This window comes from Poecilia formosa, unplaced genomic scaffold (assembly GCF_000485575.1).
Source record: "Poecilia formosa unplaced genomic scaffold, Poecilia_formosa-5.1.2 Scaffold0, whole genome shotgun sequence".
Lineage (NCBI taxonomy): Eukaryota > Metazoa > Chordata > Actinopteri > Cyprinodontiformes > Poeciliidae > Poecilia > Poecilia formosa.
This window is the reverse complement of record NW_006799939.1, coordinates 3,704,566-3,725,496: the sequence shown is the minus strand read 5'-3', so window position 1 is coordinate 3,725,496 and position 20,931 is coordinate 3,704,566. Positions and strand designations below refer to the sequence as shown.

The window sequence follows — 20,931 nt, the reverse complement described above, 5'->3', positions numbered from 1 at the left end:
TTTTAAGCAAATGTTTTAGAGACTGTGTAAACTCCATGCTCTGGTGTTCTGTCTGATCAACATATGCTGTCAGATATATACATATATATAAATATCTAAATCTCTCTTTCTATATATATGTCTCTATATAGATATATATAGATATATATGTGTCCATTTTACATATATATATATATGAAATAGACAACTTTATCGTTACTTACTATGTACACCGGAACTAAGGATACACAGCTTCGAGCCAAAACGGAGGTTGTGTGACGTCATGTGAAAAGGGTCTATTGGAAATAAAAGAAAAAAGCGCCCATTAAAATGCCCTAAAGAGCCCCCTGGTGGTTGAAGAAAAATTCACATATAAGCCGCAAGATTCAAAACTTAGGAAAAAAGTAGTGGCTTATAGTCCGGAAAATACGGTATATGAAAAAAAATCTAAATGCTCTCTGGTATTGTCGAGGTGGCCGGACCAAATGTAGAGGCGGACAGGTTTGGGTACCACTGCTATACAGGATATCACCCAGAATGCGCCGTCACCACAATGAGACACGGTGGCAGCGTTAAGAGAGAAGGGATGTAGCAAATAAAGCTGCTAAGAAATACAGAGGATTACAGACTTGAGCCGCTTCTCAGAGACCAAGACAGGAAAGTCTTACTGCCACAGACAAGAGCCAGAATCAAAATCTTCTATTAGCCCCTTAAGATGACAGAGTTTCTGAAGTGTCAATTTTATCGCCTTATTTTAATCTCTCTATCTCTTCTTCAGAGCTAGACATGTTTGAATTAGCATAGGGAGGCCACAAACCGATTTCTATCACTTCACTGCACTTCTTTGCTCTGAGATCCTGTGCGGATGCGGTCCAGGCGTCTGCGCTAAAACACATATGGACACTGGTAGTTTTGCAATGAATGATTTCCCTGATTTTATAAAGACTTTTCCTGGATATTTAGTGAAGTTGCACCGTTGGCTTGGATCTCTCTAAGAATGTCCATGTTAAACTGACCCAGCAGAGGAAGTGGATGGTCTGTCTGCTGTCACCAGCATGTTTTTGCTGAGCTTTTCTTCTGCAGGTCAGTCAGAGTTTAACCAGAGTTAAATACGGGGAAGTCAGCATGCAAAAAGATTTGAGACACATCGAGGCATAGATGTTCCTTCCAGCAGGACTTAAACATGCAGCCAGAGCTACAGAGGGGGGTGTAGCACATAAAATTAAAAGAAAATCCATTGAGGATGGAATATGATCAAAAAAATAAATAAAATAAAAACTTCTATGAATGAATACTTTTGCAAGTCTCTATATTTTTACACTTCTCTCTCAAGTTTTGCAGTGTTATTCCTGAGCCATCATCGACTGAATCCCACGGGAATCCACGGGATCGTGGAATTCCGTGGGATTCCCACAATCTCAAAGGAAAGAATTTGAGAAAATGGAACCAAATACTGGCAGGGGTGGAAAAATGGTTCTACTGTATTGCACAATGACTTAAAACTGAAGAAGGCAAGAAAACCCCCCACCCCCAGCGGAACAGTAAATGCGGACACATCAGTTTGGACATGAACTCGTGATGGAGTGAATGGAGGAAATGAAAGCAGGTCTGGAGAAGTGGAGACAAAACGGGCGTGTGGAAAGGAGTCCATGGATGAATCTCAAGCCTCTGTGGGATCTTTGTTGAGACATCATAATGGAGCAGACAACTTGAAGACGAGTCATATCCTGTTCTCTCTGCATCCAACGTTGCTTGAGGGAAAATGAAAATCAATGTTCGTCTTTTATTGCAGTATTAGAAAAAAAGAAGCATTAATCTCCCTTTTAAATCAAGAACGCATCAGAAATGCTTCAACTTTAAATTTACATCAAACTCACTGTCTTAAATGGACAATTTTTCCTTTTTTTTATTGCAGTTGGATACGCAGAACAGAAAGAAAAGGACTCACAAATGATTTACATTGTGCCTTTATTTAAAAAGATGTTCTTTATTGAGGAACAAAGCCTTTTAAGCATGGTTTGTAAAATGTAGAAAAAGGGAAAATAAAATCATTGCCAAATAGCCGGAACGGTTTGGTTTACTTCAGAACGGGATCGAGTCAGAGCCAATGGAGGAAGCTGCGTCCGCTACAGCAGCTCCACTTTTTTTTTTTAGAAATTCATGCAGATTTTGTGAGAGGCAGATTGCCCCACTTTGTCTGAAATAATAATAATAATCATAAAAACATTTCATTTTATACAAAAATAAAACTGTCAGAAGAGAAGCAGATAATTAATCACTTTGATTACAAAACAACGATGGAAAAAAAAAAATCACACTGATTACATTCTCTAACACAATTATTCAACAATGCAACCACAGGGCAGCTTCTCGTCCAACCTGGCCAGTATAATTCATAATTATGTAACAGAAGCATGCATAGTAAAGGTATGAAATGGAGACACTAGTGTGCGGAAGCTACAACGACAACCACCACAACATAAATGATGCCAAGGACGAAGGATCCGAGCCCGAGCCCCAGAGCCACGTGGTTCAGCGTCTTGGCGGTCCTGCTGTTCCTCTCTGCAGACATCTGGTCACCGGTGTGGTTGGCTTCACGGGCCTGCAGGCAAAAACAAACAAAAAAAATACAATAAGAAGGAAGTAATGAATAAAATAAAACAGGCACATACAAGATGCAGTACAATCAGAGTTTTGAAAGTAAATCTTATTTCTACGGTATAAAAAGGAAGAATATTAAACTGCTGCTTCATTCAGTCAATGAGTTTAATGGTGCAACAAGAGGAACATCTCATTTCCCCCCACTCCTTTTTTTTTGTAGAGACTATCTTTTACAGACACTGCAAGGGAACCAGACCCACCGCAGCGTTTGCCTGAGCTGCCTGGACAGGAGACACACGCAGGATTAGCCTATCGGGGGGGGAAACTCAATCTTGGTTCATGCTTTTCAGCAAATATCTGATGGATTTGAAACACCAGAAATGCTCAACATCTACGTACTGCAGCCGCTGAAACTACACACAAACCTGGAGAAGTGCAAGAGGGAGGAGGACAAACGTTTACCACCGGAAAAGGTTGATATGTAAACGATGCTAATCAGCAGTTAGCATTCAGTTACCATCAGTCGGCTTAAAACAAACACAACTACAAAACAGTCAACAAACACCGAACCCGCATGTTTTTATTTTCAGGCTCCATGATCTCAAAGGTGTGTAATTAAATAGATGCTCATGTGAAAAAAAAAAAAAGGTAACAAGTTGCAGCACTTATACTCCTAATGGGAAAAATACAGCAACTTAAATGGTAAGTAAAACCATTACACAGTGTTTACAGTACATGACAGGCATGTGATGTACTGTACGTACTGTAAACATCTGCATCTCTGTCCCTGCACACATCTGTAGGAGAACCCACAGATTTGACTGGTGTGGCAGTTTTAGGCACATTTTTTACAAAATGTTTTTGTCCCAATTGTCTGTTGGTTTTTCTTAAATAAGGAGAGATTCATCTCGTTTCACATAGAACCGAAAAGGAAAAGTTTGTTCTAGTAGTGTGTATAAAATGGAACAAAACAAACAGGGTTTCCCACTGCACAAACACACACACCATGGGCATTGATGTCATTGATTTTATTGATGGATTTGAAATTTTCTTCTTTTCAGGCTAGAGTGAGCTCATCCTGAAATCAATTTCAAAGTTTAAACCGTGTGTGTGTGTGTGTGCGTGAGGGTTTTTTTTCTTATTGAATTTTTAAGTTCAAAACCAACTGTTGTTTTGTCTTTAACAATGATACTGAAACTACAGAGCATTTGTTCTTTCATTGCATGTTCTCTGATGATTTCTGGCAAGATGTTTTTAAACGGTTACAGCCAAGTGTTTTTCATCTGGGAACGTTTTGACTGAAAGATGTTATTTTTGGTCTTGTGGAGACGGTGGTAGGAGTTCGTTCCCCCAGTTGGTCGATTTCCTCTCCGTCCGCCCATGTCGTTGTGTTCTTGCCTGCCGGTGGCGGTCAGATAGCTCGGTAGCTCTAGCTTTCCACCATCAGTGGTGTGGTGCACCACAATGAGAACAAATAAACATAGCAGACTTTTTGAGTTTTGCTTGTTACCCCAAACAGATCATCAGCTTAAGTTCCCGGCTGACTTTCTCGTGTTGTGCTCCTCGGCGGTCTGCTTATGCATCAGCCTCACTGCAACTTCCTGTCTCCTGCAAGCCTCGTTCCTGGGATGTTTCTGCAACACGCGTCACTCTCCTGCCTCTGCACTCGTCTCACGTGGATGAGCCTGCCTCTGTGTTTGCGCAAGTGCTGTAAATACCGTAAGCCCTCTTCAAATGATCTGCTCAGTCCGAGTCTGCATTCTCCTCCACTGTCTAACAGAGAACGGGGCCTCAGTGGATGAGATTAGACAGCTGCTTAATGTGGGAGGAATTGATTACGTGGAGACTAACTAAAACAGAACAAAACACAAAAGTGTGGCAAGGTCATCTGTCTTGCAAAGTGTCTTTGTAAACTTGTGTGTTTCTAACTGGAAAAAAGAAAAGAAAAATCAAGACTCAAAGGTCACCATCTATACAAGTAAAAACATTCTGGCATTTCAACTTCAGTAATTCACTGCAAAAACAGAGAATCATACCAAGTAATTTTAGTCTTTAGTGCAAATATGAAATATCACATCACTTTTAACAGGAAAAATGTCTTGTTATAAGTGAAATAATCTGCCAATTGAACTGCTACTTTTTTATCAATACTAAGGAATTGTTTATTTAAATCAAATTCTTTTATCTTAATGAAAAGTTACCTGTAATTTAGTATTATCTTATTTCAAGTGTGCTAGGATATTTGCACTGGAAACTAAACAAAGAATATCTGGTAAGACTTTCTTGTTTTTGCAGTGCACTCACTCCGATCTCATCGTAAAGCAACATGAAGTCAATCGCAACAACAAGCTGCACTGCTACAACGTGACAGTAAATGAGTACAAGCATAAAGAAGAAAAAAAAAGCAAAACCTCAAAAACCCACAAAAGTGCGAATCTCCCCTGTGATTCATGTAAAAATGCATGTAGGTTGATCAAAGAAAGATTGAATCCAGGAAGCAACGCCGCGTTTACAGTAAACGTGGCCCGATCCGTTCAGAGTTACGCCCCTCTACAGCCACCATAAGGGCTGCTTGATTATAGCATAATTATAAATAAGCAAATAATTGATTATAGTTATATATTTCATTTCTCCTAGCTGATATCTAAAGACATGACAAAGTTCAACCTTTGGCTCGGGGTGGGAGATTCAGCGCCCCTGCTTAGATATGAAAAGTACATATTAAGGTTTACGTGCAGTTGCGTAAATCTATTTATTTTCCGTCAAATCGTCAAAAAATGTTAAGATATAAAACAACCTGAAAAAATACAAAATACACTTCTTAGAGGAGGGAGAGCTATCCAAGTGTGAGAAAGTCATCCCCTCTTTTTGTAAAAAAAAATATAGGTAAATAACCAAAGTTTTTGATTATGTGAGTTTAATTTCAGAAGCAACATCCAAACATTCAATCCTGATCACTACCAGAGTCATGAAGGCACCTAAAAGAGTTAAAAAAAAAAAAAAAAGTAACAGATCACGGCCCAATCTACAGAAACTAAAGAACTAAGAAACAAACTCACTGATATGAATCCAGATTTATACAGCTTTGAAGCACTTGTGATTACAATTGCCCAAATTTCCCCATAGCAACGTCAGGGACTCATTACTAGTCATCGCAGCTGCTAAACATCACAATCACTATGTTCACTTTTCTCCCATAGGTCCAGGTTGGTTTGGACAGATTTCAGTCTCTGTAAATAAACTCCTTTTTTTTGTATTTACTCTGGTTATCTTTGATATAATGTGAAACAGTTAAAAAAGAAAGAGAAAAAAGAAAGAAAGAAAAAACAACAACCCAGAAGTAATCTGTGAGGGAGTGGGGGATGTGGGTGTGGGGGAGTGAGGGAGTTTTTCCACAGAACCCTATTCGATGCATTCTTTAGCCTGAGACTGTTTTCTTGAAGTTAACACACCATAGCCAACATGAATGCCATTTAGCTTCACGGTGAATGTCTTTCTAAGAATACCCCGCTTAAAGCTGCCAAAGTAAACCAACGCCTTGCTGCCCTTGAATTTGGAGGAATGTTATCAGATGATGAGGATACACCCACAGAGCTATTCACCCAACTCTAACCCACTCCCACAGTCTGCCAGAACCATGCTGAACGGATGTGGTGGTAAAATCAAAAACACTCCCTCAGCCGTTGGGTCCAATTGCAACTCCATTATAAAAATTGAGTTTTAAACGCTTCCACGATAATGCTGCTCCTGCCATTGTTCTCTCGGTCTGGAGAGACCGGTCTGACTGGAAGGCCCATTACCAGAGATGTAAACAAATGAAAGACGACCGAGTGCTCAAAGAAAATCAGATTTCACAAGTGGCTTAGCCATACGAGTCAAGGCGAGGGAAGGTCGACTCATCCATATCTTTCCAAAGTGCCTCACTGCATTCAAGCTCCTTGTTTAAAAAAAAAAAAAAAAAAAACTAAGAGGGTTGGAAAAAAATGTGTAAGGCAGAAAGATATAAGCTTCGATCGTCCTGTTCTCAGAAGAAAACACAGTGACCTCACAGTCAGACGGCTACATTCGATGGGATTTTGTTTCTCAATTTCGCCAACGCCGACACAAACTTGACAATTTCATGACGCCTTTCACCCATGATAACTCTGGCCAAGTAAAGTCTTCCCTTCTAACCACAGATTAACCTCAACCACAGACTGGAACACCGTGGTTCATGGCATTCTAAAAGCAGAGGAATCGATAAAGCTTTTTTCTAATTTTGACCATTATTTGGAATTTCCAAGAGTCTCCTTTAACCGTAATACATATAGGGAACATTATTTTTCCCACTTACTAACAAATTAGCTTCAATGGGTTGTATCGGTAAGTAAGTCCTGACACAACTCACTGAATAAAAAAAAAAAAAAAAAAACCCACTGAAAAAAAGAACAGCCCACAAAAACAGAGTTCTCGCCAACATATTTCACAGTAGGAACGGCGTGTGTAGCGTTTCCACTTTTGGTAAGAACATTTAGTTACGGTCTTATTTGAACAAGTCTTTTTCCAAGCATCTATTGTTCCCTACATGTAAACAGAACTTTCCAGTGTCTTCCTTTTTTTTTTTTAAAGCCTTCCCCAAAACGGCTCATATTTATCCTATCGACCTGAGGTGTGGCAGCCACGCTTTGGTAGGTTTGCTCTTGTGCCACACTGTTTCCAGGTTGAAATGATGGCCTGAACAGTGTGGTCGAACCCCGTTGTAAAGTTTTAAAGTTCCTGCCTGAAACGTCTGCTGGGATTCTGGGTTTTTATTGATAGGAGTGCATTTTCTAGGTTTGTAAAATCCTTTGAAAATCACTTTATCTCACTTTGACAATAATGCACTACTTTTTGTTGGCCGTGTCGCATGATATCCCAACATGGAGGTTTTATTGCAATATGACAAAGAAGAGAGGAAAGAAATGCTTTAATAACATGAAAAACATGACGACAAACCTTCGCTCGTCAACTTTAATCTCAGGTTTTCATTATAAAGGCTCACAGATGCTTACCATCAGGAAGCAAGGTCTACAGCTTATCTAAATTCATATTGGCGGTAAAAGAAAATTGCTTCATCACTCTCCCATAAGTTCAGCATTGTATGAAAAACTAGTAGAGGTTAGCTGTTATGAAGGGAAGGGGGAAGAGAACTGAAAGCTGCCACACGTAGTCAAGATTGTAGAGAAAAGTTCCCATTGTGTGCTTTGGTCATTTATTCGTAACGCCCTGGACCGCTGAAAGAGAAAAGCAGACTTGTTCAAACATGTACAGTAACCAAGTTTGTTTATTCACAAACACAATCAAATACTGAAAGAGAGAATAAACAGTTCATCAAAAAAAAAAACCCAGATGAACTGGTTATTCGAGCCTCAATATACCAGACTGCAAAACTCAATCTTTAAACCTGCATTCTGTAAAAAAAAAAAAAAGAAATAAAAAAGAAAAAAAGCGAAACGCTCATGATGAAGAAACATACTGCAAATGTTGAAATTCTTGAACACTTGTTGAAAGTAAGTTTAAGGAGGGCTGCACTTCCCAAACGTTTGTTATCAAGAATGAAACTATGGGTCACACATTGGGACTGACAAGAGGAAATGATCCCATGCTGGAGTTTCTCGCCTGGTGAAATACACCCCACGCTCTCGCACGCAATATCCACTGGCCCGAAACGGTTTGATGCTCAGCTCCCGTCAGTGATAAAAGGCTGAGTTGAGGAGGAAGAAAGCAACCCTTTCACGGCGCAAACACAAAGGCGGAGAGCGGCGTGCAGTGAGCTCAGATTCCCAACAAAATGCCGCTTGTCTTGACGTTCCACCCAAACTGCGATGACCCAAATCTGAGATCAGACTTGTCCAAAACAACAGCAAAAAAAAAAAAGTTAATTTGAACTTCCTTTGCAGCAGATTTTGTCCACCTCCAAAATTTCTGACATTTTTTTCCCTTTTTTGGTGGAAAACAACTTTATTGTCTTTGCAGGAAAGTGAGGAAAAAACAGGAGCCAACTTGAGTGAAAACCACTCAGGACTTTTTTCCCCCGTTCGCTGTGGGTTCAGTGGAAATAAGAGGTTTGTTTTGCAGCATCTCGCTGCCGTCTCCGTCCGCTGCTATCTCGGCTCTCTGACACGAGTCCTAATAAGGAAAAAGCCTAATGGTCGAATCCCACACCACGTTATGTTTACTGCGTCTTCACAAATGAATGTAAACAGATCATAAATGATTAACTCTTAGCCGACAAGTAGCTCTTCATGTGATGAACTTTCTGCACTGGTGGTTCCTCCATCTCTTTCAGTAACATGGGACTGTATAATAAACACAACAATCTGAAAAAGTTTAAACCAACTGATGGCAGCTCTAGCTGCAGCTCAGCATCATCGTTGTGCTAAAAGGTGAATCTCTGCTTCAGCCTCAAGTCCATCCTCCCATCAGGCGAACGTGCTACGCTAGTTTCTCCCTCACACACGGCTTTGCATGCATCTACAGCTCAGTTTTGGTCTTTGCTGTTTCTTCAACATATTTTCCGTGGCCACTAGATGAAGTGCATCAATGGGCAATCAAGACATCTGACGACTTTTTTCTTTTTTTTTTTTCTGTGATGGTTTTCTTCTTGCTACTCTTTCCCAGGCTAGATTTGTGTAGCATGTTGCAACTAGTCGTCCCGTGTAGAGATTCTCACAAAAGATTGAATGAAATTACACTGAGGTTTGTGGTAGAAATGTGACAAAAATGGAGAAAAGTTCCAAGTGTTTCCAAATAGTTTTGCAAGGCAGTGTATAATCGACAATAAACAACATATTCATCATGCAGAGCCACTGCGAAGCGGCGCTTAGCAGAATGCATAAACCAAAACAGGAAACTCTTCTGTAGAACATGCAGAAGAATAAAGTTTGTTTATGGAACCAAAAGCAGACGCAGTTTCTTCGAAATGCTGTTAATTTCTAACAAACTCCAGTGTTTCCCATTTCGAACAGCATTTCAGCGGCCTCTCTTCCAGCAAAGGAAGACATTTCCTGTCTGGCTGCACTTCTGGTAAGATGATAAGACAGCAGATCCCAGAAGAGTTGCAATAAACATCATTATGCCATTACCAATTACCCCATTACCCAGAGAAAGACCAGATGATGCACTTTGTTTGAGTTGCAAAGGACAAATCGTTTGCTGATGGAGTACACTGCACGGCAACAGTGCTTTCTACTTTTGAGCTGCCTGGATCTCTGGAAATGAAAGCCCGTGACGTGAGCTTCCATCATGTGTTTTAATGTCTCCATATGCTGCAGAAATGAATTACTTAATTCACAAACATGCAAATAAAGAGGGGAAAAAAGAGCAAGAGAAACCACCAGTGAACTCTAAGGTAAGGTAAGGTAATTTTATTTATATAGCACATTTTCAGCAACAAGGCAATTCAAAGTGCTTTACATTAATTAAAAGGAAATACAAAAAAATAGCAAACCATAGGAAAGACAAAAAAGAAAAAGAGCTAAATCCTTTTTCTGGGCTAAAAGTAATATGAACTAAGCAGTGATGTTCCTGTTAAGTATTTCTGGATTCTAAGTCCGTAGTTATTCTAATTCTAATTCTGATTCCATTCCTGGGCTGTATAATGCTGGGAGCAGAGGAAAAAAGCATCCGCAATCAATAGCCTTGTGTGATGTCAGCAGAGGTAGGAACTCGCTTGGGAGATAAGACTTTATCTTGTTATGCAACAATTTACAGTTAAATGGATCAAAACCAAGCATGCCATTTTGATTTAAATATTATCTACATCTAAAGTGATTTAAAATTGATTTCACAGTGAAATGTGACCAGTAATTTTATTTTATTTTTTCTTGTAGCAAAACTCCAATATTTCCAAAGGTTTTCTGAAACGTACGCTCAGCTGACTTCTAAAGTCGATACAAAGATTTTCTTTTTTACTGTACGTTTTTAAGGACAGCATAAAAACTTCAGGATGTTATAAAGTCCAGTTATAAAGCAGGTCACCCGAGTCAAAACTGTTTAAGCTAAAGCTTCTGGTCTTTGTCTAAAGGCAACCATGGGAACAGGAAGTGTGTTATTTCAAAAGGATTGATCAATTTTCTCTCTGCCTTGCAAGAAAGCAGAACTGGTGTCTCTATGTCGAACATTATTTGCTCCCTTAGTAATGTTCTTTAACCAGCAATGACATTATCGTGGAGTAATGTGATCACATCAACACAACTCTATTCATTGGTGGTTAAAAGTTTAATCTGAGTGATATGTACTACTAAGTTCAGATTAACCTTTTTTGTGTTTTCAACCTGGAGCGGGATGGGCGATGTTACCTTTTTTGTCTGCTTCGGGACAGTAAACAAACAAAAAATCCCTCATCTACGGAGGATGAAAAAACAAACCTTAAACGTTGTTGAGACTTCTCATGTAAAATAGGCCCAAACAGCTGAGAGTCTCTGCGTATTTTTAGCAAATTCTTTCCTGAAAAGGAAGAATTCAAATTGAGAAGCGACTTAACGATTGGTCTAAACATCTTGGGGGCTTGCTCTCAACGCATCTCTGCAAACATCCGACGCCGAGGAACGAGATGTTGACTGAATACAGCGACACAACTTGTAGACTTATGTTGGATTTTGCTTTATGCCTTGTTTTTCTTCCCCCAAAAGAAAACATCACTCCATTATCACCAAATACACACAAGAGAGCAAGAATCACACAACATGATGATGAAAAGTTAGAACCGTTCCAGTTATGTTGTTTGACAGCCTTCCTAGTCAGTAAAGCGTTACTGTGGTCAAGTTTGGTCGAGAGCTGACTGTTGTTATAGGTTCAGTCATTGCTGTTGTGTCAGTGTGGGTCATAAGTGAGTGAGTATTGACTTAACAATAAAGAAACGATACAAAATATGTATAAAAATTTGCTAATGGTTCATGTAGGGTTTTATCTTAATATTTATGCGTCTCTTGGAATTGTTTAATATACTAGTTGCTAGTAATAACCCAGTCATGTTAAGCTAGTTAGTGTTGCTACAAGCTATTCTCATGTGTGCCGTTATTGATTTGTCAATCAATTACTGAATCAGATATACTTTTTTATGCTTAAACATGTTGAGAGTAGTATACACAAGAATGATTGACTGCAACAATTGATGCAGTCAATTGACGATTGATGCATTCCTGCAGATGGCAGTAGGAGCACGAGGAAAAGGCAAGGGAGGTTATCTGTCTCATATTAAATCGTCACAAAATGGTGAGAATTTTAACAAATATGGAGAAGCCATATTTTTTCATAAGTTACATACGTGCAGATATTTTCAGAGTCCATTTTTAACACGAGTGTCTCCAGTTAAAACAAGTTAAATTATTACTTATCACAATGTTTTGGTGTCCGAGTTAATGTTTATCTTTAGGTTAATGATTCATTAAATACCGCTGATAGAGAAGCCACCGAGGGGCAATGACTGCCTCAGGTCACAGTACCCAGCAGAGCGCCTCGGATACTCCCAACGACCTGCAGGCATTTTAAACCACTGGGACAATTTGTACATTAAAGCCACTTAAATGTCCAGGGCGGGAGGAGCGTCCTGCACTATGTTGCAGTGTGGGGCTCCAAGCCTCGACATAAATTTTTGCTGGTGCTATATGTGGACAAAATAGCTTCCAGCATCTGCTGCTGCTGCTGAGGGAACGGCCCCGCAGTCTGTCAACAGCACAGCTCCTGCCACGCATGACTGACGCACATGGGGGCCAGCTGGCTGCAGCAGGGCAAGTACAGTAAACTAAACAAAGCTGAAGCACATTTCAACTCGCAGTTTTGTCATACCCTCAACTTTCTCGAAACCTTCATGAGATGCAAGAGACGTACATAGATTTGAATGTATTTAAAACTCATCTAACGGAGAAGTCAGTTAATTTAACAATGGAGTACTCCACACATGTTCTGTGCCTTCTGCCTTCAGGGCACTTCCCCACTCCTTTTCCAGCAAATGCCTCTTACTTCTCCAAAACAGGACTTGTTGAATTAACAACATAATGTGGTAAAAAAAAAAACCCCAAAAAACAAAAAACAAACACAAGGTACATGGTTTTCGAAAATGTCTTTAAAAAGTTTGTCGTGTCTTTATTCTGACACCCTTATAGTAAAACCCCACACTTTAAGATATCACTTGTATTGCAAATTGAGTGATTTAATCTCAGAACGTCTTTATGTTTTGGTTTCTATTTAATTAACTTAAGTTAGCAGTTAAAACGAAAATCGATTTTGTTGTAGTGGAGTTAAAAGCCACATCCAAAACAACATTCTTTACACTCATCTTCTACCTGACTATGCTTGGTAATATTTACACTCAAAAGGTGTCTAATGTGAACTAAACTGAATAAAATCATCTAGACCTGTTAGAGCAGGCAGCGTTTTTTGTCGTTGAAGGCAAAAGTGGAATTGAAAGTAAGACCCTACAAGACAAAATGAATCCTCCTCCTAATCCGGCTTTTGTTGCCATAATGTGGTTGAACAAGTGCAGGAGCATCAGCTTGCACGAACAGGCCTGCACTAACATGCAGCCAGGGGCCAGCCTGGCGTTTCATCTCTTCCTGGGGTGAAGCAGTCAGATATACGTTCACCAGAGGTGCAGAGATCAAACGATTACCAGTGAAAAAACTCACCGAGATGGAGTAGATGAGGGCGGCGATTCCAAGCGGCAGGCAGCAGCAGAGCATGGTGAAGATGGAGTAGCCCATGTAGTCGTTGACGGGGTTGGTCAGAGGGCCCTGGGTGACATACATGGTGGGCTGCATGATGACGGGGGCCGGCTGCCCCGGGTACTGCTGGCCCGGTGAATACACCTGCTGGTTGTACATGGCGCCTTGCTGCGGGGGGCATCCATAACCCTAAACGCAGCAAGAATAAAATGCAATTGAATCATATTTCTGGATTGCGACGGAGAGAGGGGGGACATTTCTTCATTGCTATGTTTCAGGGAACTACCAGTGTTGGTAGGACTGTGTTACCACACAGGGTAACGCAGTCCGGAGCGGGGCGTGGAAGACAACAGGTGCATCTTGCACTTTAGTGTAAACTAACAAAAAACAAGTGGCTTGTGTGCATGAGAACAAGTGGAAGCTACAGTTTGTGGTAAAAAGACGAAGTCCGATAAGGCGGACGGCTGGCTTTATGTTTCATAGCTGGTGCTAAATGAAACTGTTCTTTTATACATTTAGAACATGTTGAGTAAATTTGACTATCTGGTTTTTGAAGTATAGAACAGTTTTATACCACACCAACCAGAGTTTCTTCAAACCAAGTGTCTGATCAATTAACAAAAAAATAAAAAAAATAAAAAAATGCTTTTCAACTTCAGGACTGCCTAACAGACAAAAATCAGAAGCACAATAAGCTGGGTGGGGTGTGTTGGATGTGTGTGTGTGTTCATTTGGTTGTGTACAGAACGGGAGAGAGGAAGAGGAAACGTGGTTACAAACAGTGCACTTAAGCAGGTCAGGGCCACTTATTGGCGTTGAGTGCGTGCATCATCATTTGTTGGAATCCTTTTTTTCTTGTTTGTTTTAATCTTTTATTTAGTTTGCTAATTGGACTTACGTAAAATATGCAAAATTAGGACGCACAGTAGAACCCAAAGGAAGCTCTGATACAAGACATCATCGAAAATCTGTTAGGTCAGTTTCTTTCCTCCCTATGAGTAAGTTGGGAGTAATATTTTACAGTCAAAAATGCAGAAGCAAACATGACTGAAAAAGGTGAAAGTTGCGGTGGTTTTACCTAACTGGAATATTCCAATACCTCAAACACTTAAAGAGGAGTTGCTGAAGGTCGGAAAATATGAAATTCCTCATTTGAAAGTGAGAAAAAGAAAATGTAAAGCCTGTATCTTTCCTTTAAGGAACATAGCAGAGTTGAGACTTACGTTTCCATGCAAACTACAAAATATCTTATTCAGAAAAAACCGAAGCTGTTGGGCCATAATACAGATTATTTTATACATATGGGCGTTAACTCTTCATATCAACTCTACAGCAAGTCGGATGATGATTTGTGCTCGTTTTGAAACTAAAGGACTTTGAATTGGCCGGTTAGTTTGCCTCTTTGAAATTCTGTCTTTTGCCATTTCAGTTGTAACTACTTTGCATATAAAAAGGGGGTACTTCCCACTTTGCAAACTTGTGACTCAGTGTTATTTCTGTACATTACTCGCGGTACCGCCTACAAAGAAAAACTAACCTATAACACAATAGCGTAGGTACATGGGAATAAACGGAAGTATGCAAATGGCAGAGACTGAATACAAAAGTAGAGCTGCATATCGGCAATTGGATAAACTGACTTGGAGACACCTAGACATCGTATTGACCATTTCAGTTGACCAAAAACTCCTCCGTATTACGTGCTGCCAAAAGTTTCAAAATGGTATTTAAGTATTTTTCCTTAACAGTCAAAACATAAAACATTGCAGTTTGTCTGTACAGAGTCTGTGCATGTTTGGATAACTGGATCAGAAACCAGTAATTAAACCCAAAATCTAAGTTTTACTTGATTTTTAGTTTAAATTTTAAACTAAAAATCAATGAATCATTGTCAGAACGGATAAAAACTTCAATCTGATTAGATTACCTTTGCAGGCTTAAAAGATATTTTTTGTGTTAATAATCTGAAAGTGCCAATTTCTTTAACTATAGGAAGATCCAGATTTAAAAAAAAATGTAGGGTGTTATGGAGGAGAGAAAACATCCAAGCGCTGCAAAGGCCTATTGAAATTGTGCTGTTTATTATTATTTATTTCATCACTTTGCCATCCACTGAGCAGGCAGATGGTTCAAACCTTTGCCTTGGAACAACAAAGTTCTGCGTCATTCTGTGTCGAGTTTGCTATATCTTCTCCGTCCACGCGTGGGTGGGTTCGATCCTCCCTTAGTCCAAAAAACAGGACTGCTAAATTATTTGGTCCCGTTTCCAAATTGCTCTTGCGTATGTGCATGGTTGTTTATTTGTCCAGCTGGGCGAGGCACCAAACTAAATGATGAGCGAGTAACTGAACATTGCACACACACAATGTGTTCAATCCTTCCTGTTTTACCTACAAAAAGGAAGGATCTTAAAAAAAAAAAAAAAATATATATATATATATATATATATATATATATATATATATATATATATATATATATACACACAAAATACAGAGAACACTACACTGCTCAAAAAAATAAAGGGAACACTCAAATAACACATCCTAGATCTGAATGAATGAAATATTCTCATTGAATACTTTGTTCTGTACAAAGTTGAATGTGCTGACAACAAAATCACACAAAAATCCTCAATGGAAATCAAATTTATTAACCAATGGAGGCCTGGATTTGGAGCCACACACAAAATTAAAGTGAAATGTTCCCTTTATTTTTTTTAGCAATATATATATATATATATATATATATATATATATATATATATATATATGAAGGTAGCAACTTCTCTTTGCTACCTTCATCACTGGATGAGAACAAGCAGAACGCATGCTCATAACTTCTTTATGCTTTATCATATAAGGTTTCATTAATGTCATATTTGGCTTGTAGTATTGTCTTCTGTGAGTAAGAAAAACCTCTGGAGACGGAACACCTGAAACTTATTTAATTCATTGATGTCTATCACAGCAAAGCGTCATCATTCACAGCCACGCCTTGCTACCGTTTACCCACAGTGAAAGATGAGATGAAAACGGTCAACTTTCAGGTGAACTGAAACCAAAAGTATTTTTCTTTTCTTTGGATAATTAGTCTTAAATAGTTTTTTTTTCTTAAAATGATAATAAAAAACATAACTAAAGCAAAGATAATTTAAGTTTTATTTTCGTTAAACTTTACAAATTATTGTTTATATATATATATATATATATATATATATACACACACAAATAAACTACACAAAGCTGTAAAGTTAATAAATACTTTTTTTTCTTACCTGCGGGGGGTAAGCCTGGCCCGGCGGAACGGCTCCCGGGTTATCATAGTAAGGTGGAGGTGGGTTCTGAACCATTGAGGACTTCTCATTGTCCCAGCCTGGAGCAGTCGCTGACTTGTTAGAATCCATGGAGTTGCAGAGTTCACCTCTCTGAAATATCACTTTAAAAAAAAAAAAGCAAAGCAAAAAGGAATGTTCTTTTCCCTCCCGAATAGTTTGATAAACACTTCTTCCAAAACTGTCCTCCACACAAAAGGCACCTGGAGTAAATGATCTGACCAGGGGGCTCAAAAATTATAATTACAAGCGGTATCAAGTTTGTTGAATTCAAAACAACACTTCCGGTGCGGCTTTCACAAATAAAATCCTAAACAAAATGTGGTGTAGCGCCCCTACTCTCACTCTGTGGTGCCTAAAATAAAACAATGACCATGATGTTTGTAAGTTAGCCTTCTTCTCAAGCTGTTAAATAACCAACAAATTATATTTAAACTTGAAATAGAGGAACCGGTGAAATCAGGAGTCAAATCCTCCCGCGTGCTGATTTGAAATCAAATTGAAATTGAAAACCTACTTTTATTTTGAAACTTTTCAGATTACCGCTTTGATTTCGTTATATGAGTGGGTGAGTCACCCCTCCCGACCCCACTGAGGGACAAGGGTGACGGAAAATGGATGGATGGATGGATGGAGTGGGTGAGTCTCCCTGATGATTGCAGGATGGTTTTCACTCGACATGCATCTGAGCATTTATTAAGTGAACTCAAAGGCAAAGATGTGCACCTTTGATGCGTGTTCGTAGGAAACACATTTTCTCCAAACTTAACACTCTTTCCCCAGCCCCAGCTTCAAAGCTTCAAACAGATTCACCCCACCCAGAAAGTGGGCCACCTTTACTGACATTTACATTTAAATTTTCCCGTGAAATTTGTATTTTATGCTCTTGTATTTTTTTGTTTGAAATCCATTCATAATTTAGCCATTGTTTGGGTCCGCTGATATTTGACTCCAGTTATCTCCGGTCTGTTTGTGCAGGGAGCAGCAGGTGGGTGGGGTTAAAGTGGGCCATCTCGCTCCATTCACACGTTTACAGGAAAAACTTGAAATGATCCAGTAATACTAGACAAAACCCTGTTCGGGGAAATTTTGTTCACAACCATTATAATGTTTTATTTAGTGATTTCATTCTAAGGAACTGTTGATGTCTCAATTCATTTATTTTACTTCAGCTTGATTTATTTTATCTTTTTGACTGTATTTAAAAAACAGACTGAAATTGGTTGGTTCTTATGGAAGCCCATTTCCGCCACTCTGTTAAAAAAAAATAAATAATAATTATCTCATTATAATGAGATAATTATTTTTTTATTTTTTTTTATTATGAGATACTATCTCATAATAATGAGATAGTATCTCATTATTATGAGATAGTATATCATTATAATGAGATAATTATTTTTTATTTTTTTAACAGAGTGGCGGAAATGGGCTTCCATAGGTTCTTCAGGGATTCATCCACATTTCTTTGAAAAGCGGAGCACCTGCTAAATGTGTCCACTAGAGGCAACCAAGAACTCTGTGACCGGCAGATCCTTTATCTCCAAGAGTAAATTTTTCATACTATCTGGAGATCTAATGTACACTCATTCAATAGATTAGAATATGCCTTCAGATGAGGTTCATTTGTCAGATTAAAAGTGCTTTTGGAAAATAACCTTTATTAGACATAGATTTATTTTATTAAGCAAACATTTCTGTTTTCATTGTTATGGTGTAATATTCTAATTTTAAAAGTTGTGTTTTCTTCATTACATTATGTAATGTATGCGTCTTTCCAGCTGGAGCCTGAATTAAATGGGAAATACACTTTATCATATTGATCCAGGTCTTTGACTTACAAACTGATTCAAACCAAGAAAACACAGAATTTGCTGAGAATTTGGTTTATTGTTTTTATTTTTCCATTCATCCTAAGTATTCAATTGTTTACATCTGTGACTAAAATGTGTAAAGTTAAATTGACGCGCATAAACAATAAAACATCTTCATTATCTTTGCTTCTTAAAAGTTGAGAAATGAAAATGATTACACTTATTAATAAATACATATTGATAAGTTATTGGCAACAGCATGCTGAGACCTTCTGTTAAGAGTTTACACAGAACTAAACAGGTCATATCTCTTTATTGAATAGACTGTCTTTTATGGACAAAAGGTGTTTGTATGTATATCTGCTCTTAGGCTGAAACAACACTGATAAAATAATAACTGTGTCTAATTCTGACGAAAATGAAAAAAAAAAGAGGTCTGAAATTGTGATCGACTGTGGAGCCTGAAATCAGAAACATGTCAAGACAAACTGAATAAATTAACAAGAGGATAAATCTCTAGTCAGTCAGATGGATGACTGATGACAAAAATGTGAGTTTACTATATTATGTACATAATAACAATCACAACATTGATGATGGCAATAAATGAAATCCCCATTCCCAGAGCGATGTGGTTCAGCATGAGGGCCCGTCTGCTGCTCTGACGCCATTGCCAGTCACGTCTGGCAATGGCGTTACGAGTCTGAGGGTCAGAGAAAACAAAGAGAGCAGATCCTAAATAAAATCCTGCACAAACACTTGCATCTTAACATGCTCGCTTAATGGCTATAATAAAACTCCAATTAGGAGACCTTTTTCTATGTTTCCTGTCTCAGTTTAGCCAATTTAACTGCCTGGTGTGCAAATGCTGTGCGCAATGATTTGTGACAAGTCTGAAAACTGATAAAATAAACTTCTGTGTGGCCTTCAGCAAGTTAGCTAGATAATCCAGGTTTGAGCATTATATTGGTGTAACCTTCAGCATGTGGTAAATTTCTTGGTTCTACAGCACATTATAATAATTAAAAAAAAAACAACCACATAGACAAATAAAACGCCCTTCTGCAGTAAGTCTACAACTACCAGTAACTCTACAATGAACAAAAAAAGCACATTAAACCTGTGTTCTTTTTTTTTTTTTTTCACCAAGACCAGAGAGTCGACAAATTAATAAAGATAAAAAATCAGCCAACTCAGAGTGAAGTGAATGTTATTTAGCTTTGAGCCAGAAGTTTGGACACCATCAAAGCATCTGTGCTGAAACAAATTCAAACCAACCAGACCAGAAGGCTATATTTAGAGCGTAGTCACCCATCAATCATTGTAAAACGCCTTGTAAATTGTTGAGGATCATATTTGTCTTCAACAGCTACAAGGTTCAGAGTTGGTGTCTCAAAAGGTCAACCCCTTTCATCTTTTAGTTCCCTCGCCCATTTCCCAAACATCCCGTAAAACGCAGGTAGCGCGTCAGCGTCATCATGCGCTAAGAAAGGCGGATCTGAGATTGGTCGTCATTCTCCATGTTGAGCAATTTACTTTATAGCCATCTGTCCACACACAATCTATGGGTAAGCAATAGAAATAGCCAATTCCAATAAACGAAGCATACCTGAAGTAAAATAATCACTGTGAATAGAACAGAGGAGACTTCAGAGCAACTTTAAAACTCATAGAATGATTTGTTCTATTTCCAAGATGATTCTAATTTATATTTATCTGTCTTGTTTATATAAACCCTTAATATTTACCTATAGTATAATAATATTAGAATTATAGGTAATAATGTGTCCAAATAAATAAATATGAATGCAAAGCTTTTCAAAATTTCAATAACTTTTTTGTATTATTTATATTTGACTTCAAATTACACAATTTTTTTTTTTTTTTTTACCTCAACTATTGTTGAAAATGTATTTGTACCACAGATACCACGCATTAGCTTCAACTGATCTGTGTGTGGGTCAAACACTCTGATGCATGACAACAATGTTGACAAGATATGAACAAGATATACTTACTGCAATAGAGCTGACAAGGGCAGCAATTCCCAGTGGCAGGCAGCAGAAGAGCATGGTGAAGATAGAGTAGCAAAAGTAATCGTTAATGGGGCCCGCTTGATGATTCTGCAGTATTGGCTGCACGATGAAGACGCCTGGCTGTCCTGGCTGCGGCTGACCCATGGAGAAAGGCTGCTGGTTGGGATGCTGAAAAGGCGACCCAAAAGGCTGCTGGTTGGGGGCCTGTAAAGGCCCCCAGTGAGGCTGCGAAAGGCCGTAACCCTGAAGAAAACCAACATGAAATGCACCTTAAGCTTTTCCTCTGTTGTTCTCCACCAAGAATCAGAGGCCAAAAAAATAACCTGTTAACGTTGCTCGTTCATTTCAGTGATTATGTCAATGGCGGAAGATCTGAAATCTGAGGCGGTCTACAAACTGGACTCGCTTCCAGCGGTCCTGTCAGGAGGAACTGGCCAGAAACTCCTACAAACTACCGTGAAAAGCTTTTTGGAAGGAAACCCAAA

At 38.8% G+C, this 20,931-nt stretch overlaps 2 protein-coding genes and 1 long non-coding RNA gene across 3 annotated transcripts in view; 1 reads left to right on the top strand and 2 right to left on the bottom strand.

Moving 5' to 3' along the window:
• Positions 1-1,930: 1,930 nt before the first annotated feature.
• On the bottom strand, positions 1,931-16,834 carry LOC103140203 (proline-rich transmembrane protein 1-like). The gene is made up of 3 exons (XM_007555255.2): positions 16,540-16,834; positions 13,227-13,451; positions 1,931-2,581 (listed from the first exon to the last, which is right to left on the bottom strand). Exons 1-3 carry the CDS (start codon positions 16,666-16,668, stop codon positions 2,423-2,425), a joined length of 513 nt encoding a protein of 170 aa, XP_007555317.1. The 5' UTR covers positions 16,669-16,834; the 3' UTR covers positions 1,931-2,422.
• The window catches only part of LOC103140270 (uncharacterized), a 52,749-nt gene continuing 36,607 nt past the window's right edge, over positions 4,790-20,931 (top strand). Inside the window, exon 1 of the mRNA XM_007555462.2 lies at positions 4,790-9,949. Within this exon, the coding sequence (XP_007555524.1) occupies positions 9,854-9,949 (96 nt within the window). The 5' untranslated portion in view covers positions 4,790-9,853. The remainder of the gene's footprint in view (positions 9,950-20,931) is intronic.
• On the bottom strand, positions 18,951-20,493 carry LOC107836878 (uncharacterized). The gene is made up of 2 exons (XR_001662859.1): positions 20,429-20,493; positions 18,951-19,113 (listed from the first exon to the last, which is right to left on the bottom strand). It is a non-coding gene; the product is annotated as an uncharacterized LOC107836878 (long non-coding RNA).